General features: G+C 36.1%; 1 protein-coding gene across 6 annotated transcripts in view; it reads right to left on the reverse strand.

Annotated features, from left to right (window-relative positions):
* The window catches only part of MKLN1 (muskelin 1), a 378,677-nt gene that overhangs the window by 111,491 nt on the left and 242,405 nt on the right, over nt 1-24,781 (reverse strand). For 4 of the 6 annotated variants that reach the window (XM_086689876.1, XM_086689867.1, XM_086689884.1 and 1 more), the window contains 4 exons: nt 13,490-13,632; nt 12,158-12,246; nt 4,291-4,400; nt 1,284-1,476 (listed from right to left, as the gene is read on the reverse strand). In XM_086689876.1, coding sequence (XP_086546002.1) covers nt 1,284-1,476; nt 4,291-4,400; nt 12,158-12,246; nt 13,490-13,632 — 535 coding nt within the window. Of the gene's footprint in view, nt 1-1,283; nt 1,480-4,290; nt 4,401-12,157; nt 12,247-12,585; nt 12,738-13,489; nt 13,633-24,781 lie in introns of those variants that run through there. The other 2 variants (XM_086689886.1, XM_086689892.1) reach the window with 2 other exon arrangements.

Genomic DNA, 24,781 nt, shown 5'->3' on the forward strand with positions numbered 1-24,781 from the left:
GGGGGGGGAGGGGGATAGGCTCCACCACCTAGGCATTACTGATTAAAACATCAGCCGCTGGTGACTGAACTCAGTCTTTGACCCCTCTCCCCTCCCCAGAGTTCAGGGTGGAGCTGAAAGTTCTAGCCCTCTGCACACGTGGTTTGTGTTTCTAGAAATCTGAGTCTATCTAGGGACCCCAGCCACCTGTCATTTCAATATCTAAGACACTCTTATCCCTCCACCAAATTCCAATAGTTTTAGGAGACAAAGACCAAATGTTTATTTGTTTTTTATTATACCATAAGCACGTATTCTGCTCTTTGTCACTGTGAAAGTTAGTGGGAGATTTTTTAAAAGAATGCCATTCTATAACAGAGATCCTTTTTTAAAATAACAAAACAGGGTTGCCAGGGTGGCTCAGTGGGTTGAGTGTTGGACTCTTGATTTTGTCTCAGGTCATGATCTCTTAAGGGTCATGGGATCAAACCCTGTGACAGGCTTGGTGCTGAGCATGGAGCCTGCTTAAAAAATATTTTCTCTCACTCACTCTCTCTCTCTCTCTCTCTCTCCCCCTCCCTCCCTCCTTCCCTCCCTCTCTCTCTCACACACTCTTGCTAAAAATAAAAAAATAAAAGAAAAATAAAAGAAAATAACAAAACATAAGACTTTAAATATTCAAATAGGTGCCATCATCCAAAACAATTACCTCTGGAGAGTATATCGTGTTCTGATATTCACATTTCTTTCAAAACCAGATTACAAACCACCCAAGAAAATCAGCAATTATGCAGCATCCATACCACACAGATATTTCCAATACAAATCTCCTAATTCATTATAGCTTTCAACTAATAAAGTTTTTTTGGCATATCCAACTATCCATTATGCCAAATTATGCCATTAAAATTGGTAATTGTATATCAACAAAAATACATAAAGGAATAAATAGGCCTCTAACATAGAAGGTAGCATTTAAAGCAATTTTTTAAACATTGTTTAGTGCTAGTCAATGTTAGCATTCAGAAATGCATCCTTCCACGGTTTCCTAAGATGGCAACTTAGATTTAGATATGTGAGTTCAAATATGTTTCTTTTCTGTTTTTCAAGTCTCATTATGAACCTATTTTTATATAAAAGAAGCACATAATTCAACAAGCTAACAATCTTTACAGAATGAAAAGACAGGGAAAAAAGTAAACTAATAATTGGCATAAGCTTATATTCTTTTCAAAAAAACTGTTTCTTGTATATACTTGAAGTCACTCTAATAACCAAACTAAGTTTACACGTCTATAACATACCATTTACAGCTTTTTCAATCAATTCTTCACAAGCATCAAAATCACCCTTCAACACCAGTTTATCATGTAGATCTGTTAACATGGGATGTTCCAGGGCAATCCTGGTTTTTTTTTGCAGCGATTCAAAGGCCTCTGTATAGTTGTGTTGTCTAAAGTGTTTTAGGCAAAGGCGAATGGCTTCCTGTTCACGGTACTACTGGAACACAAGAGAAAGTATGAAAAGAAGAGATTTGCTTAGTTATTACTGTAGGCAATAATAAGTGACAACAAACCTAAAGTGAGCGTTTACTATGTATTAAGCACTGTACTAACACTCTTCATTAGTATCATTATCATTCCCACTTTGAAATGGCAAAACTAAAGCTTAGTCCATTGTAATCGCTTGCCAAAAGTCACAAAGTATATAGCAGAAAGATATGAAAAAGATAAATGTATACAAATATACCCACAGGTATGTATTTCATGAAGTTGAAAGATATAAAAAGATGAAACCAAACCTTGAGCCTGAACTTTTAAGAAAAGAAGCAGAAAAACTGTTTATCAAAGACCACTGAAGACTACCAAGATTATAACGTCTATAGCTTTTACTAATCAGATTGCAATGGTGGTACTGAAAGCACAGAAACCATTACACGAAACACAGAAGTCATCACGCTTTTTGTTCTTGGTTCTTAGTAATAAGTTATTACTTGAAAAGCAAATATTATCCAATGTTTATATATTTCAAAATTCACAAACAGGTTTTATGCCTCAAAATGTTCAGAAAGAGATTACTTAAATTTTATAATTTTTTCCATGCCTGGCTACCTTATCTATTAAATAGCTATAAAGTAAACATCTCAATTAACTAGAATCCAAAAAGAATGTTGAGTTTATTAACTCTCTAATAGGATGAATGCCAAAAATACAAGCTCAGATTTTTTTGAAAAAGTAACTTCAAGAATACTTTATGAAATTTCCACAAATTTCCAAAGTTAACAAAATTAATGACAAAAAAGCAATGCATGATGACCAAACAAAAATATGATTTTCTTATAAGCATTATTCTTTAATAAGGCAAAAAATAATACTACCTTTTAGAAGATTTATAAGACTTGAAACACAAATAAGCTTACAGTTGGCTGATTTTTTTATTAATAAAATGTCAAAATATCTTTCCTTAAGTATTACAGTTAACCATGATTTTCCTTTCAAATAACAAAAGATTATTTATCCAAACTAACTTTACATTATTAATTTATTACCCTTGGCCTCTAAAGATTTATCATGACTATCAAGAAATATACTAAACAGTGATACCTTTCAATCATGTTGCCTTTAGGAATGTGAGTCATAACCACATTTTAAGTTTTCTATCAAGTTGTATACAGATACATAGAAGGAGAAAATTTATGAAATAATAGAATTTTAATGCTTTAAGAAAAACACTAAAACTCAAAGAGGATGAAGAGTTATCTAATTTCTAGAGGTTCATAATAAATGCAGAGAACTTGAAAAGTGAACGAGGCTGAACAATTTTATGCTCTCAAATATAATCTCTCCACAAGGCTGGGGGGTGAACAGGTGAAATGTGCAACTTCCTACAATATCAAGAGATTTGTGTGAGTATGTTAAAGAAAACACACACCCACACACACACCATAGGCTAAAGGGAAAATTTTATTCAGTAACAGAGAAATTTAACCATTATTTTTTAAAAGAACCAACAGAATTTAGAAGATGTTACGTATGTACTATTATGTGTGTAACACTGTAAAGGTGATTTTTAATATTTAAAAATATTGTCTCGGGGCGCCTGGGTGGCGCAGTCGGTTAAGCGCCCGACTTCAGCCAGGTCACGATCTCGCGGTCCGTGGGTTCGAGCCCCGCGTCGGGCTCTGGGCTGATGGCTCAGAGTCTGGAGCCTGTTTCCGATTCTGTGTCTCCCTCTCTCTCTGCCCCTCCCCCGTTCATGCTCTGTCTCTCTCTGTCCCAAAAATAAATAAACGTTGAAAAAAAAAATTAAAAATATTGTCTCTACCTTGAACAAACTTACAGTATGACAGGGAATCCAAGAATATATGAAAAATACAGAAAATACTAAAAGTCGGCATCAATTTTAAGTTGAATATAATCAAATGCCAAAAATAAATTAGTCAAAGACTTCCTCAATTAAACTAACCAGAAAAAAGCTGAAATTCTACACTAAAAACCTAAGAATCTACACTGCTTCCCAACCTTCTAGGAGTAGATCAGTTCACCCCTACTTGAAAATAAAAATAACAGGAAGTGGTGATTGGACTAAAATTTTATTATCTTCTTGACAAGAGAGCCCCGCCCCCCAAAAAGTCATGAGTCGAATAAATATACATCAAAAACAAAAAACAAAGTATAAAGGGTATGCAAAAAACCCAGATCTATTCCTCAATAATTTAAACTCACATTTTTCAGACTGCATCTATTGTATAAAATAGTCTATGAATACAACTGCTAAATATAATTCTTATACTTCCTATAAGCACAAGATCATAATATTTATAAAAACTATTTCAAATTCTTTAAAAGAAAATATGCCTATTTTATTCAACAAATACAATGGAGTAATGTATTATAAAACCAATATAGAATCAAAGCTAGTCCACTAAAAACTGTGTTTAAATATTTCTATCAATATAGGCTGAAAACAAAATTCAGGGTCAGACAGGTAGTAACATAATGCCAGACCATCTGAGTTTATATGCTGGCTTGGGCACTATACAATTGTGTGGACTTGGGTAAGATACTAAACTCTCGGTGCTCTATTTCATCATCTATAAAATAGGGATGATAATTGTACCTATCTCACAGAGTGGTAATGATTAAATACATCATAAAGATTTCTTAGCAGCTGGCAGAATGTAAATAATAAATGTTAATTAAGCATTACAGTTATTATTATTCTCAATAGCAATGAAGACAAAAGACTGACACATGTCTCCCTTTATAGGAATCAGAAACATAAAATAAGGATTTTAAAGCACAGTCCTACCTTGCTATACCAGTTGAGACAGGGCTGTACTACATCAGGATCATCAATGCCACTAAGTTCAACATACCAGATGCTAAAGTTAAAGCTGGGTCCCCAGGATAAGAGTGGAACTTTGTGAAGATAAAAAAGAAAGAAAAAGAAAAAAAAAATTAACATAGTTCAAATAAAACTTTAGCAAAGTAAAATCACTATTCGAGCTTATTAAAATTCATTCAGCAAATTTTCGGAACATTTTCTAGAAGCCTAACACTGTATTATTAGGTGCTGGGGCTACAGTAAAAAAAATTAAAACAAAAATAAAAATAAAGAAAATATGAATCATTCCATCTAGAGGATTCTTTGACTATAAAAACACTATAAAATAAGTTTAAAGTGCTCATTTATTTACCCCTCTAAAAACAGGACAAGGCTAGATGACTAAGTAGGCAAATTTTTTCAAACCCACAATAAACAAATAATTACTATATAAATTAAACTATATCAACACACAAAAAGAGATCAAAAGTTCAATTACTTAACAAGTGGCATAACCCTGAAAACAAAACCAGAAGAAAAAGAACTTAAGGCTAATCTCAACTATATATTCAAAAATTTTTAAAAGTTGCAGAAACATTCTACCAGGTTTTCACTGTAACCAAATGGGAGTTCACTGCAGGAATGGAAGGATGGTTTAACAACAGAAGCTATATTAATAATTCACAATGTTAACAAAGTAAAAGAGAAATGTGTTTGATAACTTCAAATAGTGCTAAGAGTAAATTAATATTCATTTCCTATTCATTAAAAAAACCCTTTTAATATATAAGAAATAGAAGGCAAAATAAAACTACCTAAGCTAGATTTTTTTTTTTAATATCAAAGGCCTCAAAAACTGAACTTAACGGAGAAACATTACATGTTGCCACTCAAGTCAGGAATCAGACAAAGCCCAATTATCTCTATTATGCAACACTATATGGGAGATCTTATCAAATGTGGTGAGAAAAAAAATGCAAATTAAAAAATATTAACACCTGAGAATGATAAACCTATCTTCTTAAATAATTCAAGAGATTCAACAGGAAAACTTAAGTTTGTATGCAAGGTAAACATGAAAATCAGTTTTCCCTCTACTTAGAATAACCAACTAGAAAATATAATGAAAAAGTCCTATTTAAAATGGCCAAAAGAACTTACAATATCTCAGAAGAAAGTTTAAAATATGCAAGATCTATTTAAGAAAATATAGAGTTTTACTTAAGAAATGAAAAAACGAAATGACATACTACGTTCCTAAATGGAAAAACTCAATGTTGTAAACATCTCAGTTCCCTTCAATTATAAATTTAATGTAATCTCAATCAAAGTCTCAATAGTACATATCCATTTTATTCTTTAAAGATTATAAATAATTTCTGCGTGGGGCTCGAACTCACAACCCCAAGAGTCACATGCTGCACTGACTGAGCCAGCCAGACACCCAATATTCATTTATCTCTTGTCATGTACCTGAACAAATTGGTTTTTAAAAAATGAGTAACACAAGAATATCCAAAAGAAAGTAAACTTTCTAAAAATACATAGTAATTATAAGTTTGATATTAGTGGGGGAAAAGGAAGATAAATTACTGAAGCAGAAAAGTATATCCAAAAATCTCAAGGTTCAGAGGAATTTACCTACCACAGGATGAAGGTAACATTTCACTTCAGTAATGACAGAACAAAGTAAAGGTTTTAAACATATGATCCACTGTGTCTTGGGGACCCCTGCAACCTTTTCAGGATGTACCAAGTGGTCACAACCATTGTTTATAATAAGACTAAGATTTTATCATTATTTATCATTACATTTTTAACTGTACTGACATTTGCACTCTTGGTGAAAAGACAATGGTGAGTATAACTTCCGACACATCAGCAGTGCCATGAAAAGCAGTAGCATGAAAATGTGTTAGTATTCTTGATACAGTAGAGACTGCACTGTATTCCTCACCATCATATACTTGCAGTTAAAAAAAGGAAAATACAGGGGCACCAAGGTGGCTCAGGAGCTAAGGTATACTAACTACATCAGTCGGATAAGCGCTCGACTTCAGCTCAGGTCATGATCTCACAGTCCATGGGTTCGAGCCCCACATTTGGCTTTGTGCTGACAGCTGAGAGCCTGGAGCCTGCTTTGGATTCTTTGTCTCCCTCTCTCTCTTCCCCTTCTCCGCTTGTGCTCCCTCTCTCTCAAAAATAAACATTAAAAAAAAATGTTTAAAAAGAAAAGCATGGGGGGGGGCCTGGGTGGCTCAGTCAGTTAAGTGTCTGACTTTGGCTCAGGTCATGATCTCACGTTCGTGGGTTTGAGCCCTGTGTCGGGCTCTGTGCTGAACGTTTGCTCAGAGCCTGGAGCCTGCTTTGGATTCTGTGTCTCCTTCGCTCTCTGCCCCTCCACCGCTTGCACTCTGTCTCACTGTCTCTCAAAAACAAGTAAATGCAATAAAAAAATTTTTTAAAGAAAAGTACAGGGTCACCTGGGTGGCTCAGGCTCAGTCGGCTGAGCATCCGACTCTTGATTTCATCTCAGGTCATGATCCCAGGGTTGTGAGATCAAGCCCCGCATTGGACTCCATGCTGAGTGTGGAGCCTGCTTAAGATTCTCTCCCTTTGCCCCTCTTCCCTGCTCACTCTCTCTCCCTCCCTCTTTATTTTTTAAAATAAAACAATTTTTAAAGGACAATTCATTTAAGAATGTCTTTGATGACACAATAAAAATTTTTAATAAATTCCTAACATTAAGGACAAATCTTTTTAATATTCTGTGTGACAAAATGGCAAGTACACATAAAGCACTTCCACTGTATACCAAAGCATGGCGGTTACCTCAAACAAAAGAACCCGTACAGCTGTTTGAGTTATGAGCTATAATTGTCATTTGTCCCCACCACCACCAATAGGATACAATTTCCTCTTAAAAGGAAAAGTTATAGGCAATCTATGATTATTGAGTTTGGGGTATATGCCAGATATTTATCAATCATTTCAAAGAAAACAACTGACAATATTTGTTGCCAAGGATAAAGTTCAAGCTTTCAAGGAAAAATGAGAATTTCAGAAAATTGGTATCTAAGGTTGTGAATTTAACTACTTTTAGGCAATTTCTGATGAGACTGATGGTGATATATTAATGACCATGATTTTTTTAATATTACAGAATGAAATGTTTCCACATTTGGGAGATCTGCATAACTCAGTAAACTGTATTTCTAAATGAACAATGAATGATGTTACAAAACCATGCACGGATAAAAGACTAACTCAAAGTGTAAGATAAGCCAATGGGTTTTAATGTAACACTAATATGGTTCAGAATGAATAATGTAACTATTCAGAAACTAACACTTGTCAAGTTTTAAGTATCAAAACAGAATAGCCATCATATTTGATATCAAACCTATTGATTTCCAAGTCCACTGCTCTCTTTTAGCACATCATGCTCAATGAGGAGCTACGTCAGATGACTTCCTATCTGTGTGAGTGAAGAAACACAAAGGCAGTAGCCACCAGTTATTAGGATATATGACTGACTATTAGGATGTTTAATATGGCTTTCAGTTTACATGTGCAAACGACAAAAATGTCAAAAAGTTTTATACCACTGAATACTAAATCATCATCATTGTTTTGGTGTTCATTCCTTTATGTAGCAGTACCATTTAAAAAGTAAAAAGTTGATCTATTACATCACAGCAATAACCATTAAGTAGTAGGAGTCAAAATAAAATAGGATTCTAAACCCAAGGCCAAAAGAACATATAGTCTCTAAGTATAACCAGACATTAGTTAGTAATTTGAAGTTCCAGGTCCAAGTTCAATAAGATTTGGAGGAAAAAAAATATCTTAATATATCTTACTCAAGTCCCAATAAAATGTTCACTTTATTAAAGACCTTTTAGCAATTGTGTTTTAGTGAGATTTTGTCTATATACTGGATGACCCAACAGAAATATTTCTAGACTAATATTAGTTATACTTAAAACCTTTCAGAGAACAAGAAAATCATATATTAAAGATGAAGAGTATAATTTTTTAACAAATTGAAGGGATCTATAAAGAATAAGCAGAGTAATGTACACTCGCTTCAAATTTTACAAATGATTTTTATAGCATTAATAATTCTAATAATACATAATAGACATACTACACATTATATTTCTGAAATCTAGGGGCGCTTGGGTGGCTCGGTTGAGCGTCCAACTTCAGGTCATGATCTCGCAATCTATGGGATCGAGCCCCATGTTGGGCTCTGTGTTGACAGCTCAGAGCCTGAAGCCTGCTTCGGATTCTGTGTCTCCCTCTCTGCCCTTCCCCTGCTCACACGCTGTCTCCCTCTCCTCAAAAATAAATATTTTTTAAAAAGTTAAAAAAAAAAAGAAAAAGAAATCTAAATGTGATCTGCAGCTTGAAGCACATGTTCTTTGATCCCCAATGAAAGATGCCTTTGCTCCCACCTCAAATAAAGATTAGAAACTGCTAATATACATCCTAAGGCTAAGAGTTTGCATCCTAGGGCTCAACCATCAGTTTTCCTCATGGCACAATCAGACACGGATATGATCAGGATCAGTGCTTCCCAACCTTCTTCATAATGACATGCACAGACAGTGATAATGTTTATGGCAAACAAGGATAAGAGCCTGCAGGCTCTTGTTACTCTAGGATCAAGGCGGGGGGGGGGGGGGGGGGGTGGGGGGGGTGGTCAACACCTCAGCACAATGAAATGCATCTGTGACACATTCAGTGTGCTTTAGCAGTATCCCTTAGGAAACTCTTATCTAGATGGCTAAAACAGCTGTTAGAAGATGACAGTAATTTTAAAGTTCTGAAAGATCATCTTAAAAGTTCAAGACTAACCACTCTGAAAGGATGCATCTATTCTCTTATAGAATTAATAAGTATACAAAACATCTAGCACAGTAACTGGCATGCAGTAAGTGCTCAATAAATGTCAGCTATTATTATTATAAGCTATTACTACTATATTAATTTTCCTCTTAATAGTACAGTTTTTAAAATGTCACCTTTCCACATGCTTTCATAAAGGGCCACCATCAGGGCACTCACACCCGTCCCAGACTTAGTATTCATTCTAGACTTCTAAATACTTTTGAGGATCCAGAATGCAGGCCCAATCCAGCCAGAGCTGAAGCTTCTCCCTGAAGCCCCCACAACTATCCAGGCTGCAAAAATCCAAAAAATCCACAGAAATCCAAGTCATTCTAACAATTTATGCCAACCAGGCAAACAAATATCTGCTAAATCACCACCAAGAGACAGCTACACATCACAAGTGCTTTTTCAGAATGACCTTTTAAGAAAACACTTATAAACTAAAAATACTAACCTAATAGTTTCACATTTACCTTATTTTCAAACAAAACATATCAAGAGAATGTTGAAAAGACTAGAAAGCAAACACACAGCTGACCATTACTAACATCTTTTAATAGAAAAGAAATATGAAGTTATCTAAATATTAATATCCTAAATATCATGAGTTAGTAAGTGCCTATAATCACTTGAAAAGCTCAAGTTAACATTTGCCTGAAAACCATGAAACTAACCCAGGGTTAAGTAAAAGGCATCATTATACTCTGTAATTAAAGGCTGACAAAAAGGGCTGGAAAGAGGTCCAATTTCTTGTCTTCGGGCAGTTGAATGTCTAACTCATCCAGAAGAGACCTCTGTTTTACAAATTTTTAAAAAACTATGCAACTTCCCTAAATAGATATTTATTCACACTTCTTCTAATGACAAATACTAGAAGACTGAGAGCTATAGCAGTACATATTTTCCTTAAATGTAAACCAAAGACTGTAGGTATCATGCAAAAAAGCACAAATAAAGCACATAAAAAAAAGAAATTTCACTTTGTATGACGAAGCAAAACAGAAGCTGAAGAAGTACTTTGTGGGAAAATGTAAGATATTTCACTACTTGTATATCTGAAACACGTAACTATGCAAGGGCTGTAGGAGCCAGCGGTCCACAAACTGAGGAAAGCAGTACTTGGTTAAAAAAAAAAAGAAAAAAGGACCAAGAGTTAAACATAGTAAAAAAATCTGCTTCTTCATAAATTCTCACAGGAAAACAGGAAATAGGTTTTTATTTACAATTATTCATTATAATAACAGAAACTATAGTTATAAAAGAAATTAGCACAGTGGATAGCCCAAATATCCTTTTTTTTAATTAAAAAAAATTTTTTTAATGTTTATTATTTTTGAGAGAGAGAGAGAGAGAGAGAGAGAGAGAGCGCGCACGCACATGAGCAGGGAGGGGCAGAGAGAGAGAGAGACAGACAGACAGAATGTGAAGCAAGCTCCAGGCTCTAAGCTGCCAGCCCAGAGCCCGATGAGGGGTTCAAACTCATGAACTGCAAGATCATGACCTGAGCCAAAGTCAGACGCTTCACTGACTGAGCCACTCAGGGGCCCCTGGATAGCCCAAATGTTCTAAGAATAGCTTTCCCTGTAGAGTAGTCTTTATTAAGACCTTAATATATTCTTTTTGCCCAATAGAACTATTTGATTCAATGAAATGAACAGGCCACCTCTTGATAGGTTGGCAATGACAATGAGGTACACTACTTGTTCCAAAAGACGAATTTTTCTCTCTCAAATCAAAACATGGGATTCTAGCTTTTATTACTATTATTCTCTGAAGGATCTAATTCACTCTAATTTTAAGATAATATTGTCATAGTTAGGCAACATAGATACAAATTAAAATTGTCAAGTCCTCAACTTTTCTACCTTCTAAATAATAAATCCTAAAGAAAAGCAAAATAACCCTAAAATTAATAATTTTAAGGAAGCATTACAAATACTGTCTTAAGCTAAATAAATACATGCCTTAGGTAGTATTTTTTAAACATTACAATGCACCATATTAGTGGGCCATAAAATTAGTTTAATGAGGAAAAAAAAGACAAAAAACAGAATAGGAGGGGCACCTGGGTGTCTCAGTCAGTTAAGCGTTAACTCTTGGTTAACTTTTGGTTAACTCTTGGTTTTGGCTTAGGTCATAATCTCACGGCTCCTGACTTTGAGCCCCACATCAGGCTCTGTGCTGACAGTGCAGAGCCTGCTTGAGATTCTCTGTCTCCCTTTCCCTCTGCCCCTCCCCAACTCACACTGTCTCTTTCTTAAAATAAATAAAGTTAAAAAAAAAAAAAGGTAGAATAGGAAATAGCCATAATATATTGCCTTAAGGGATTCATCAGTATTTAGTTTAGAATGTTATAGCTTTACAATTTGATGAATCCTCTATGAAACAATCAAAGCTGAAACAAGTCACTTATCTCATTAAACCTTTTTTCTTTTAAGTTTATTTATTTATTTTGGGGGGGGGGAGGGGCAGAGAGGGAATCCCAAGCAGGCTCCACAACGTCAGCGCAGAGCCTGAAGGGGGGCTCAAGTCCACAAACCTTGAGATCATGAACTGAGCCGAAATCAAGAGTTAGACGCTTAACCGACTGAGCCACCCAGGTGCCCCTCTCATTAAACCTTCTAAGAAAACTTTCAAATGAAAAAATATTTGGAAAAGGTCCCACTTGAAATAACTGTCATTTAGTTATAGATGTATAAAGTAAGGATCAGAAAACTTTTTCTGCAAAAGGCCAAGCAGTAAACATTTTGTCTCTTGCAACTATTCAACTATGTCTTTGTTGCGCAAAAGCAAGATACAGACTTATATAACCAGTGAATAACAAGTGTGGCAGTGTTCTCAAAATGTTTTAAAAAACAGGAGTCCTGAAGGATTCAGCTCAGCCCACAGGCTGTAGTTTGCTGACTGATGGTATGAAGAATTTATTTCTATTTCAGAATGCTGAAAACCTTACCTATTTTAATGAATCGACAAGGGAACATCTGTTCATCAATTTTATGCTTCAAGGTGAATGTTTCTTTGTTATAATCATTCTTTAAGCCACTGTGAATAAAAATAAGGTTATCAAATCTGACTTTATAATTTAGTAAACACACTAAAACAAATTCAGATCTTAAGGTTAAACAAAATACATGACCAAGACAATGTAAAGTAGTAGTTGAACATGAGAATATAGGTCAAAACTTGTACATTCACATCAACTGCATTGTAACTGTGTTCTCTTAGTTATATAAAGGTTGATGAAAAATGTTCAGTCTTAATTAAAGGATGTGGCTACAGTGCAGGGAAATGTGTGATAGGACCTAGTATTCTTAGTGTGTAACTGAAAATGACATAAAATATGTAAGCAGTAAGAAAAAAATTAAAAATAATCACACTCACATCTGTCAACTTAGAGCCAAATATTAGAAAATTCTGATTAAGATGCCAATAATGTTCCTTTTATAGCTCAACAAATTTTCAAAGACAACCTTACTCCATTAGTTTAATAGCATCCACTTCACCCTAAATAAAAATAAATCCATATCACCTAATATAAACAACTAGGATTGAAACACAAGTATTTATGGGAAAGTCACTTACCTTCAGGTTGCCTTATGTCCTAAAACACTTTCATGACTTAAATCAAATGCAGTATAGATGTAATATTTACTCATATAAAATGCTGTGCTGATGGGACATATTATATCATAAATACATTCTAAAACAATATGGTTTTATTTGCCCACTCTACTGGCTATCTGATTTTTCATGATCTATGGGGCAAATTAATACTTTCATTCCTCGTGGTCTATGTTGTGAAAACTCATATTTACTGAGCTCCTTCCAAGTGGCAGGTACTGTGCTAGTCTTATACCTTTTCTCTTTCTAGTCTCTAATTTTTACTAAATGACCAAAATATTATTTCTGGATTAGGGCAATTGATCTTAATGTTTTGGATAGAGTCTATAATTTTTACAGCAAAGATTTTTATTAACGCTGAAAATACTACTGAGGTCATTTACAGTTCAAAAATAAGACTGAAAAATAAGTAGGAAAAAAGAAACCCAAATTTTATTCTTTCTTTTTTAGTAACAATATTTAGTAGTGGCTGTTGGTTAAAAAAAAAAAAAAAGCTAACTCAAGCCACAATATTAAAATAAGGCACTAGAAATACAATAGTAGAAACATTCTTTTCTCCCTTGAAAGAAAAAATGAAACCATGCAGATTTAGCCACAAAGAGACAAAACTAAGACTACAACTTGTTTAAAAGAGAACTCTTTCTTCCCCGTAATCATAACTTACCTGGACAACAATTCTGTCATATTTTCTTCATTCATTCCACCGAAGACTTTAAATTTCTTCAAATTGCAGACATGAGTTTTCTCATATTTTCCAAATGTGATGTTCTGGACTATAGCAGGCCTTTCAAGTTTCAGAATCAAGTACTAAAAAAAAAACAAAAACAAAAAAACTAAGCAAGTTATATCCTCCTTTGTTTAGAACAGTTAGACAACTTTAGAAGTGAAACCTTTGGACAGTTAGCAGAAGAATGTGTAAGACCCGTCCCATCCATCCTGCACTGATAGACTGTGTTTTTAAAGCTGACGAAGAGGGGCGCCTGGGTGGCGCAGTCGGTTGAGCGTCCGACTTCAGCCAGGTCACGATCTCGCGGTCCGTGAGTTCGAGCCCCACGTCGGGCTCTGGGTTGATGGCTCAGAGCCTGGAGCCTGTTTCCGATTCTGTGTCTCCCTCTCTCTCTGCCCCTCCCCCATTCATGCTCTGTCTCTCTCTGTCCCAAAAATAAATAAATGTTGAAAAAAAAAATTTTAAAAAAATAAAAAATAAAATAAAGCTGACGAAGAGAATTCAACAGCCCTGTATAGGCTACCATACCACCACCACTTTCTCCCAGCTAACTACATCATCCTGAACACTGTAGATGAAGGGGGGAGAAAAGGACTAGTAAGCTACCTTCTAATCAAGGCATGCCATTCAGTAAAAGATATACAGACTAAGAATTACCAAATAAAACAATATTAGATTACAAAAGCAGCAATCACATTTTCTCATCAACTATATTCTGAGCGGTAAAATGTTAAACCTAAAAACAAACTTAGGGGTACCTGGGTGGCTCAGTCAGTTAAGCGTCAGACTTCGGCTCAGGTCATGATCTTTGGGTTTGTGAGTCTGAGCCCAGTGTCGGGCTCTGTGCAGACAGCTCAGAGCCTGGAGCCTGCTTCCCTCTCTCTGCCCCTCCCACGCTCTGTCTCTGTCTCTCAATAATAAATAAACGTTAAAAAAAATAAAATAAAATAAAAAATAAACTTCAGAGATTTACTAACCACCCCTGCCAATTTTTAAAAATTAAAAAACCTGGACCTACTGTAGATATGTCTAATGTAGCTCAAGATTTCCTGTTATACACTAAATAAAATGGAGTCAATTAGGCAATACATTTTACATTATGTAGATTGTTTCATTTATAAAAATCAAGAAGGAAACTACTACTGGTTGAGTATATGGAGAAAGAAGTATTCAGGAAAATGATTCAGATGGCTTTTGCAGTGGCTTCATGCTAATAATGGGTAATACAGGTGACAAATGTAGAAGAGTAAAATTGGTGGTTGGTCCTACTTCCTACCATGCACAGAAAATGAACTCAGAATGGATCAAAACCGATCCAAAATCAGTCCTTTAGAATCAAAGATCTAAATGGAAGAGCTAAAACTATAAAGTTCTTAGATGCGAATAGAGGTAAATATGAGATTCTGGATTTGGCAGTGATTTCTTAGATATGATATCAAAAGCACAAGCAACAAAATCTAAAATAAATTGCCCTTCGTTAAAATTAAAACTTTTGTGCATCAAAGGATACTACCAATAAAGTGAAAATATAACCTACTGAATGGGAGATACTCCTCCATTGCTTATCTGTTCTCTAGCATACAGTTAGTTGTATCCTTAAGAAACTTTGAATTAACAAAAATCATATTACCATACCTATTACTTTGATATGGATAAAAAGAATAGCAATCTTAAGTTTTCTGTGGCAATTCTGATAATAAATTTGAATTGCTACCTAAAATGTGAACAATATATAAACAGTTGTTACGGTGTAGTGGTTAAAGCCTTGACTTCACAGTCAGTGAATCAGTAGAGAGGCTTTTAACTTGAAATAACAGAAGGTCCTATTATAGTGGGTTCAAACAAATCAAATCCCTCCTTCCCCTCTCCCCCAAAACTAGAGTTAGACAGCTTCTGGTGAAAGCTGAGTGGCTCACAATTGGCTGACTCTGAGATGCTCTTGATTTGTTTTTAAAATTTATTTAAATCAAAGTTAATTAACACAGTGCAATAATGGTTTCAGGTGTAGAATTTAGTGATTCATCATTTACATAGAACACCCAGTGCTCATCCCATCAAGTTCCCTCTGTGGTACCCATCACCCATTTATCCCATCCCCCACCCACCTCCCCTGCAGCAACCCTTAGTTGATTTTTTTGTTCATGATTGCACAGTGGTTGTTTCAGTTTCAGATAGCAAAGAGGTAGCTTTTTTTTTTTTTAAAGCAGAACTGTAACCCCACAGTAAACTTCTGCTTACATCTCAGAATTTTGTCATGTATCTACCTTTGGCAGGAAGGTGGCTAGGAAAAACTGGGTTGAAAATGGTGGTTGGGTCAGCCAACCAACAATATCAACCAGACTGATTTTTAAAGTCACATCTGTCTGTGATTAGTGTTGTAATGATGGTTAAGTTAATTAGCCTTTCTAAGCCAAAATTTCCTCATCTTTAAGATAAGGATAAAGAGGATACTTATTATTATTATTATTATTATTATTAAGATACTACTTCTATTTCTCTTATTCCTACTAAAATGAGAATGCATGTAAAAATCTGAGCAATGTGCCAGACAAGGGAGTTTAGTGCTCACAAGATGTTAACTCTGATTTTATCATCATCATTATCATCATAATCTTTCATGTCAACATCAGCTTCATTCTTTTGTGGAGGTAAAATTGACATTACATAAAATTGATCATTTTAAAATGTGCGTGTTAGTGGCATTTAGTACATTCACAGTATTGTGCAACTATTCTATCTATCTAGTTCCAAGGTATTTTTTATCACTCCATAAGGACGCCTGATAGTGTCTCCTGTTTCCCTTAACCCAGCTCCCGGCAATTACTAATCTGCTTTCTGCCTTTATGAATTTACCTGTCCTGGATATTTTGTATAAATGGAATCCTATAATACATAACCTCCTATATCTGACTTCTTTCCCTTCGCATGTTTTTGAGGTTCATCCATGTTGTAGCATGTAACAGTACTCCATTCCTTTTTATGACTGAAGAGTATTCCATTTTATAGAAATGCTTCATTTTGTTAATCCATTTATCAGTTGATGGGCATTTAGGGTTGTTTCTATTTTGGCCATTGTGAGTAGTACTGCTCTGAACATATGTGTACAAGTGTTTGGATACATTTTCTCATTTCTTTGGAGTATACACGTAGGAGTAGACCTTCTGGGTCGTATAGTAATTCTGTGTTTAACTTTTTGAGGAACTGCCAAACTATGTTCTGTATCATCTGCACCATTTTCATTTCCACCAGCAATGTCTGAGAGAGTTCCATTTTCTCTATGTCCTCAGCAACCATCATTATCTTCTGGGTTTTTTTGCTTTTGGTTTTGTTTTTTAATTATAGCCATCTTAGTGTGGTGTGAAGTTGTATTTCTTTGTGGTTTGAATTTGCATTTCCCTGATGATTAGTAATACATCTTTCTATGTGCCTGTTGGTCTTTTATCTTCCTTGGGAAAAAGGCTGTTGAGGTCCTTTGCCATTTTCAAATTGGGTTGTCTTGTTTGTTGTTGAGTTGTAAGAATTCTTTATATTTCTGGATACTAACCCTTACTAGGTTTATTATTTGCAAATATTTTCTCCCATTCAGTAGGTTATATTTTCACTTTATTGGTAGTATCCTTTGATGCACAAAAGTTTTAATTTTAACGAAGGGCAATTTATTTTAGATTTTGTTGCTTGTGCTTTTGATATCATATCTAAGAAATCACTGCCAAATCCAGAATCTCATATTTACCTCTATTCGCATCTAAGAACTTTATAGTTTTAGCTCTTCCATTTAGATCTTTGATTCTAAAGGACTGATTTTGGATCGGTTTTGATCCATTCTGAGTTCATTTTCTGTGCATGGTAGGAAGTAGGACCAACCACCAATTTTACTCTTCTACATTTGTCACCTGTATTACCCATTATTAGCATGAAGCCACTGCAAAAGCCATCTGAATCATTTTCCTGAATACTTCTTTCTCCATATACTCAACCAGTAGTAGTTTCCTTCTTGATTTTTATAAATGAAACAATCTACATAATGTAAAATGTGTTCCCTAATTAACTGACCCCATCTCCATCTTTCTCATTAACCCACACTCCCTCTCATTCCTGTCTCCTCCTTTCTCTAGTCATCCTTTAAAGTCTCAGTTTAGATGTCAGTCTCCCCTGACAGCTGGTTAGGTACAATGTTGTAACTAATATTAAAAATGAGTTTTTATACATCTGTTGTGCACCATCCATCACTCCATATATGATACCCTGAAATCCAGCAGGAAGTTGTTACATATATATAATTTTATTAATAACCAAATCAAATTTTTGTTATTAAAAAGTTACATAAATAGGGGTCCCTGGGTGGCTCAGTTGGTTAAGCTCCCAACTCTTGATTTCTGCTCAGGTCATGATCTCACAGTCATGGGATCAGGCCCTGCACTGGGCTCTGCATTCAGCGTGGAGCCTGCTTAGGATTCTCCCTCTAACACCTTCCATGCTTGCTTGCTCCTCCACCCCACCCCCAAAAGTTGCTTAAGGAAAATTTAAACTCTCTAATCGGAAGCAAACCATAATAATTTGATAGAAACCCTTCTTAGGTAAAAATTTTAATGTTTGGGGCACCTGGCTGCCTCAGTCAGTACAGCATGCAACTCTTACTCTCAGAGTTGTGATTTCAAGCCCCACGTTGGGTATGGGGACAATTAAAAAAAACAAAAAAACTGAAGCAACCTAAATGCTCTGGGAAATTAGTTAACCTTAATAAAATATTTTTAAAAATTTTAATTTTCAATCACATTTGCCTTTATTCATAATGAAATAATAATTCCCATTTTCCAACTCTTGAATATAAATGCTGAGTAGTGTTACTATTAAACAATGTTGTCCTATAGTTAAATAGGTTTTCATTAGTTTTAATTTGGAGAAATAACTGCTGTAGATATAGCAATACAAACTAAAAGAAATTTTAAAAATTGAAGTTCATTAACAACAAACATTTTAGAAAAACTACTTTAGAACCTATTAGAGGGGGCAAGAGGGGGCTGCCCCAAGATGGGCCACTATGGCATAAAGATTATTTCAAGTTAAAAGTAATCAAAACCTGGGGTGCTGGGATGGCTCAGTCAGTTAAGCCATCTGACTCTTGATCTGGATTCTGGTCATGATCTTAGAGTTTGTAAGACAGAGCCCTGTGTCAGGCTCTGCGCTGATAGCTCAGGGCCTGCTTGGGATTCTGTCTCTCCCTCTCTACCTCCCCCTCAACTGCCAAAATTTACATTGGAAAGGAGCACCTGTACCAGGAAGAGAGAGCTATTAACAGAAACTCTCCTTTACCTAAGGAATTTATCTGCATAACAGGACAATCTTGTTCTTCCAAACATCTCTTTTTCTAAGGTCTCCCCATTATATCCTCAGGCCCTACCCCTCACCTCAGCTCAAATAAGCTTCCTGTTGCCTGTCTTTGGAATTTCATGTCTGTGTGGATGCCCCACAGGTATACCTATTAAATTTTATTTTCTCCTGTCAATCTGTCTCATGGCAATTTGATTCTAAGTCCAGTTAGAAGAACCACAGGGCAGAGGAAGGTCTTCCTCCCTGATACTATATATCAACCTTTGAATTGTGAGTATATAAATATTAATACATTAATTTTATAATAAAACATAATGCACCACAATCTCTTTTCCAAAATGGGGGGCACACCAAAAATTCAGCCACAGAATTAAGCAAGCAATGAAAAAAAAATTTTAATGTTTAAAACTTGTTCACAATTTCAAACTTAACAGATTTTTTCAATGTGAGAAAGGTGATTTTATTTTATTTTATTTTATTTATTTTTTTTTTAATTTTTTTTTTCAACGTTTATTTATTTTTGGGACAGAGAGAGACAGCATGAACGGGCGAGGGGCAGAGAGAGAGGGAGACACAGAATCGGAAACAGGCTCTGAGCCATCAGCCCAGAGCCCGATGCGGGGCTCGAACTCACGGACCGCGAGATCGTGACCTGGCTGAAGTCGGACGCTTAACCGACTGCGCCACCCAGGCGCCCCGAGAAAGGTGATTTTAAAAATCATTTTTAATCAGGGGCACCTGGGTGGTTCAGTCAGCTAGGCGTCCGACTTTGGCTCTGGTCATGACCTCATAGTTTGTGAGTTCAAGCCCCACACTGGGCTCTGTGCTGTCAGTTCAGAGCCTGCTTCAGATCCTCTGTCTCCCTCTCTCTCTGCCCCTCTCCTGCTTATTCTCTCCTCTCTCTCTCAAAAAGAAACATCTAAAAAAAATGATTAAAAAAATAAAGAAGAGGGGCGCCTGGGTGGCTCAGTCGGTTCAGCGTCTGACTTCAGCTAAGGCTATGATCTTGAAGTTTGTGAGTTCGAGCCCCACATCGGGCTCTGTGCTGACAGCTCGGAGCCCGGAGCCTGCTTCGGATTCTGTGTCTCCCTCTCTCTCGGCCCCTCCCGTGCTCGCACTCTGTCTCTTTCTCTCTCTCAAAAATAAATAAACGTTAAAAAAAATAAAAATAAAGAAGAATTGCTGAATCAAATATTTGTGTGCATCTAACATACTTATATTTTTATTTCTAAGAGGCAGAGCCCTACGAAGAACTGAGTAAGACAAATGTACTCTCCACATCGAGAGCCTTTGCCGGATTATATTTCAAAGACTGTAATAATTCAGATTTTCAATTTCAGATTTTCAAATGTATAGGTACCCTTCTTCCCAAATTCCTGCAACAATGAGTGTTATCATTCTTTGAATTATCTCTATAGACATTTTAAATAATCTATTAGCTAAAAAAGAAAAACACTATAAAACTTGATATGACATGAAAAGGAAATATCTGAAGGCACAGAACACCAGAGTGAACAGAAGCAAACTCTGGGGGAAGTGCATGCTCGCTGACGAAGGGCAGCCAATAAGCTGTAAAGCAGGTCCTAGCTCCAAAGCTTTTAGCGTGCAGCTAAGTGCACTCTTAGAGCAGACACAGCAGCAGTCAGAAAGAAACCAGGAAAGTAAAGTTGGGGACCCATGAGAGTTGAAGAAAGTGGTATTTCAAGGTTCTCCAGAAAAACAAAACAGAAACAGGAGGCTGAGAAATCACATAATATGTGATCTGCAAGCTGGAGAACCAGGTAAGGGAATCCTCCAACCCCAGGCAAACCCTGGGATAACTGCAGTCCTGGCCTACACTTTGAGTGCAGCCTTGAGCCAGAACCACTCAGCAACGTCACTCTCAGATTCCTGACCCTCAGTAACAGTATGAAGTAATAAATGCTTGTTTCTAACTGCTAAGTTTGGGGTAACTTATTACACAGCAATAGATAATACAGCATCCAAGGCCAAAATAAATATTAACAGTTCCATTTATTAAGTAGTTAAGTCCAAACAGCTTAATAAGCGTTTATGTACTGACAACTTAGTAGCCATTTGAAAAACAACAGACATAAATTAAAACAAAAATATTTGTATTTCATTCCTAGATAAATACAAGTACCTACTAATGTGCTTTGTGTACCTGCTGGACAGCGCACAACGACGCAAACATTTGAATTAGACTAGAATCTATCTACCACTCATATTTCCTAAACCACATTGATTTTCTATGTAATAATTGTTTGTTTGTTTTATCACAGCAAACGAAATTCTCAGCCAACACAGAATTTTGCCATGGCACCACTGAAAGGGAAATACAGAAATTAGTAAGACCGAATGCTACTTTTCAAAGATCTTACAATCTAATGAAGAAAATACACACTAACAACTAACCACAACACAAAGTAGAATGAAAGGATTTGAAAAATTTGAAAAAAGAAAAAAAGGATTTGACATTAACTAGTAATAGAGTAATGCTTCCATTTACCCATCACCTTCAGAAAATGAGGCTTCCAAATAATACAAAATATAAAATTTGGAAATCTAGAAATAAAACCCTTTTTGGATAACCCTAAAACCTTATTTTTATTGATGAAGAAATACAATCCTAGAGACATAAACTCTCTGACTTCAAATTACATAGAGTCAATGGTAGATTATTTACAACAATATGAGATAGAGACAGAAGGGATATAAAACATAGTTAAGGGGTACCTGGGTGGCTCAGCTAGTTAAGCGTCTCTTTAAAAAAATTTTTTTTTTTTTTTTTACCATTTATTCAGTTTTGAGAGACAGAGCGTGAGTGGGACAGGGGCAGTGAGAAAGGGAGACACAGAATCTGAAGCAGGCTCTGAGCTGTCAGCACAGAGCCTGACGCAGGGCTTGAATTCACAAACTGAGATCATGACCTGAGCCGAGTAGGAAGCTTAATCGACTGAGCCACCCAGGCACCCCCACTCTGACTCTTATTCTCAGCTCAGGTCATGATCTCATGATTCACGGGTTAAAGATCTGAGTAGGGCTCAGGGCTCACAGCGCAGACCCTCCTTGGGATATTCTCTTTCTCTTTCTCTCTCTCTCTCTCTCTCTCTCTCTCTCCCCCTCCCTTCCTTCCTCCCTCCTCCTCCTTCACTCACACGTATGTGTCCATTCTCTCAAAATAAACAAACATATAAAAAATATTTAAAACATATTTGAGAGACTATAAAAGCAGTAATTTCCCCTACCTTTTCTTCCTTGTCAAAAATAACACCCACTCAGAAAAGAGAGGCAATATTCATTTTTTGCATTTGGTTACTTGTTAGCAGAAGGCTTAAAAATGTATACATATGATCTTACATTTTTCAAAGTGTTTTCACAAGCAATTTTCATCATCTGGACAACTACCACCAAGTCAAAAGCTACCAAAATCTCTGGCCTGGATTATTACAATAGCACTTTTTACCTCTGAATATATTATTTAGTGTATTGTCTTTCTCCTCAAGAAATAAGCTCCATGAGAGCAGAAATTTTTGTTTGTCCTGCTTACACCTCACTGATTTTCCTTAGTGATAAACCCCAAACACCTACAACACAGTCTGACCTATTTATAGCAGCCAATAAATCTGTACCTACTGAATTCAATGAATGAAAGCTACAGACAAAAGGTGAGAAGGTACTGCACGCATAATTCCTGGTCCCTGTTGTACACAAACCTACCTCTCTCAGATATTCAATCAAACACTAACCTAGTGAAAGTAGTACGGATAGATGTAATTATGTTTCCAGATCAGTTCGTTTTAATTAAAACAGAGATTACCTGGGTGGGCCCACCTAATCGTGTGTCCTTTAACTCTGAGTTTAGAGATCAGAGACAAGAAGTCAGAAATTCAAAGCACAAGAAGGAATCGATGCACCATTGCTCATTTGAAAATGAAGGGGGGCATGTGTTGAGGCATGTGGGCATGGTCTAAGAAATAAGAATAGCTCTTAATTTATAGCCAGCAAGAAAACAAGGACTTCAGTCCTATAACCACAAGAAACTGAATTTTGACAACAAAGCTCACTGTCTTCAGGGCCAGCAGATGAGAACCTAACCAATATCTGGATTTCAGCCTTATGATACTCTGAAGAAAGAATCCCACCTGGGGGATTGTAACCTAGGAAGTGGCTTTAAACTAAATCTGTGATTTGTTATAGAGCAATACCAAAATAATAATAGAGGGACCCACCATAATGAGGACAATGTTAAAATCACAAAACCACATAAAGCTTTAAGATTTAGAGTCTAATTCATTAGAATTAGAATCAAAGTTCCATTCAGGGGCGCCTGGGTGGCTCAGTTGGTTAAGCTTGGACTCTTGATCTCAGCTCAGGTCATGATCTCACAGTTGGTGAGATTGAGCCCCGCGTAGGGTTCTGTGCTGACAGCACGGAGCCTGCTTGGGATTCTCTCTTCCCCTCTCTCTGGCCCTCCTCAGCTCACACACCCATGCTCGCTCATTTATTTTAATAAATAAATATTTTAAAAACATTAAAAAAAAAGAATAAAGGGTAAAAATTTTAATTGGGGTCCTTTCTGGCAAAGCTTCAATGGATAAAGAAATGAGGACAAGAATGAAAACCATTATTATTTATTCCAGTAAGTAAAACTGAGGAAGGTATGCAATATCTACTGAAATATACACTCTAAATATAGATCATTATCTATTTTTCCAATAAAGACCCCTAAATGTTACACTTTTGTTTTTCTTTTTTTTCTTTTTTTACACTTTTGTTCTTCTATTTGTTACTTAGATTTTTCTATCTTTTCCATCACGACACTTTGTCAGTTGTTCTGTTTGTCAGCTTGCTGTTAATGTGCCTATCTTTTATAGCTGTGCCCCCATACACAAAGTTACATCCAGTTGCTGAAAAGTGAAGAAGTAACTAACTAAACAGAGTAACTTAAAACCAATGTAGATTCTAGGAAAGGCCCTCAGGACCTAAAATTTCATCACAATGATTTTGGTTTTTCAGAGTCCTCTTTTTTTCCTTTCTGATTCTCAGCTCTGTTCAAAACGTGATAAATGAATTATTAGATCCCATACAGTCACTCCTCATTATTTGTGGATTCCATATTTGTGAATTCCCCTACTCACTAAAATTTATTTTCAACAACAAAATCACTACAGATTTCAATACCTACAGCACTTTCAGAATCATTTCCAGACATGTGCAAAGCGACAAAAAAGTCTGAGTTGCCCAATGCACTCTCTCCCAGCTGAGGTCAAACAAGGGACGCTCTGCCTTCTTGGTTTAATTCTATCATACAGTAAACAAGCATCCTTTACACTGTCTACTTAGTGCCATATTTTTTATATTTTTGTGCTTTCTGCTGATCTTGCTGTCTACAATGATCCCCAAGCAGAGTGCTGAAGCCATGTCTAATGTTTCTAAATGCAAGAAGGATGTGATGTGCCTTTCAAAGGAAATAGGTGTCAGGCTGGGGCAGTGATGTCCCCCTCCCTAAGGAATTTCAAAGTTCCCTGAGCCCCTGGGGAATTTCAATCCCTCCTTCAGTGCCCACCTGGTTTTTAAAGCTCTAAAGAAGAGACCACTGCACTCCCAGAGCAGCAAAGGGAGCACCTAGAGCTAGTAAAACTAGAGTCCTGGGGTGCCACCTCTACGTGAAGCATTTCTGAGTTCTCAGGACCTATAGGAAGGCATATATGGGGAAGTTTCTTAGAATATGTTCAGTTTTCTCTGGATAAATCTAATTAAGACAAAACCTTAGCTTCCTCAGAGGTCTGCCACATGCCATCAGGCAGATCGTGAGAATGACTGTGGAAACTCTCTGGCTTCACCGTGGCAAGACTCACTCATATTGTGATTCATGGTCTCTGGACTCTTATTTCA

Source organism: Puma concolor, chromosome A2 (assembly GCF_028749965.1).
Source record: "Puma concolor isolate L17-30 chromosome A2, mPumCon1.1.hap2, whole genome shotgun sequence".
NCBI lineage: Eukaryota > Metazoa > Chordata > Mammalia > Carnivora > Felidae > Puma > Puma concolor.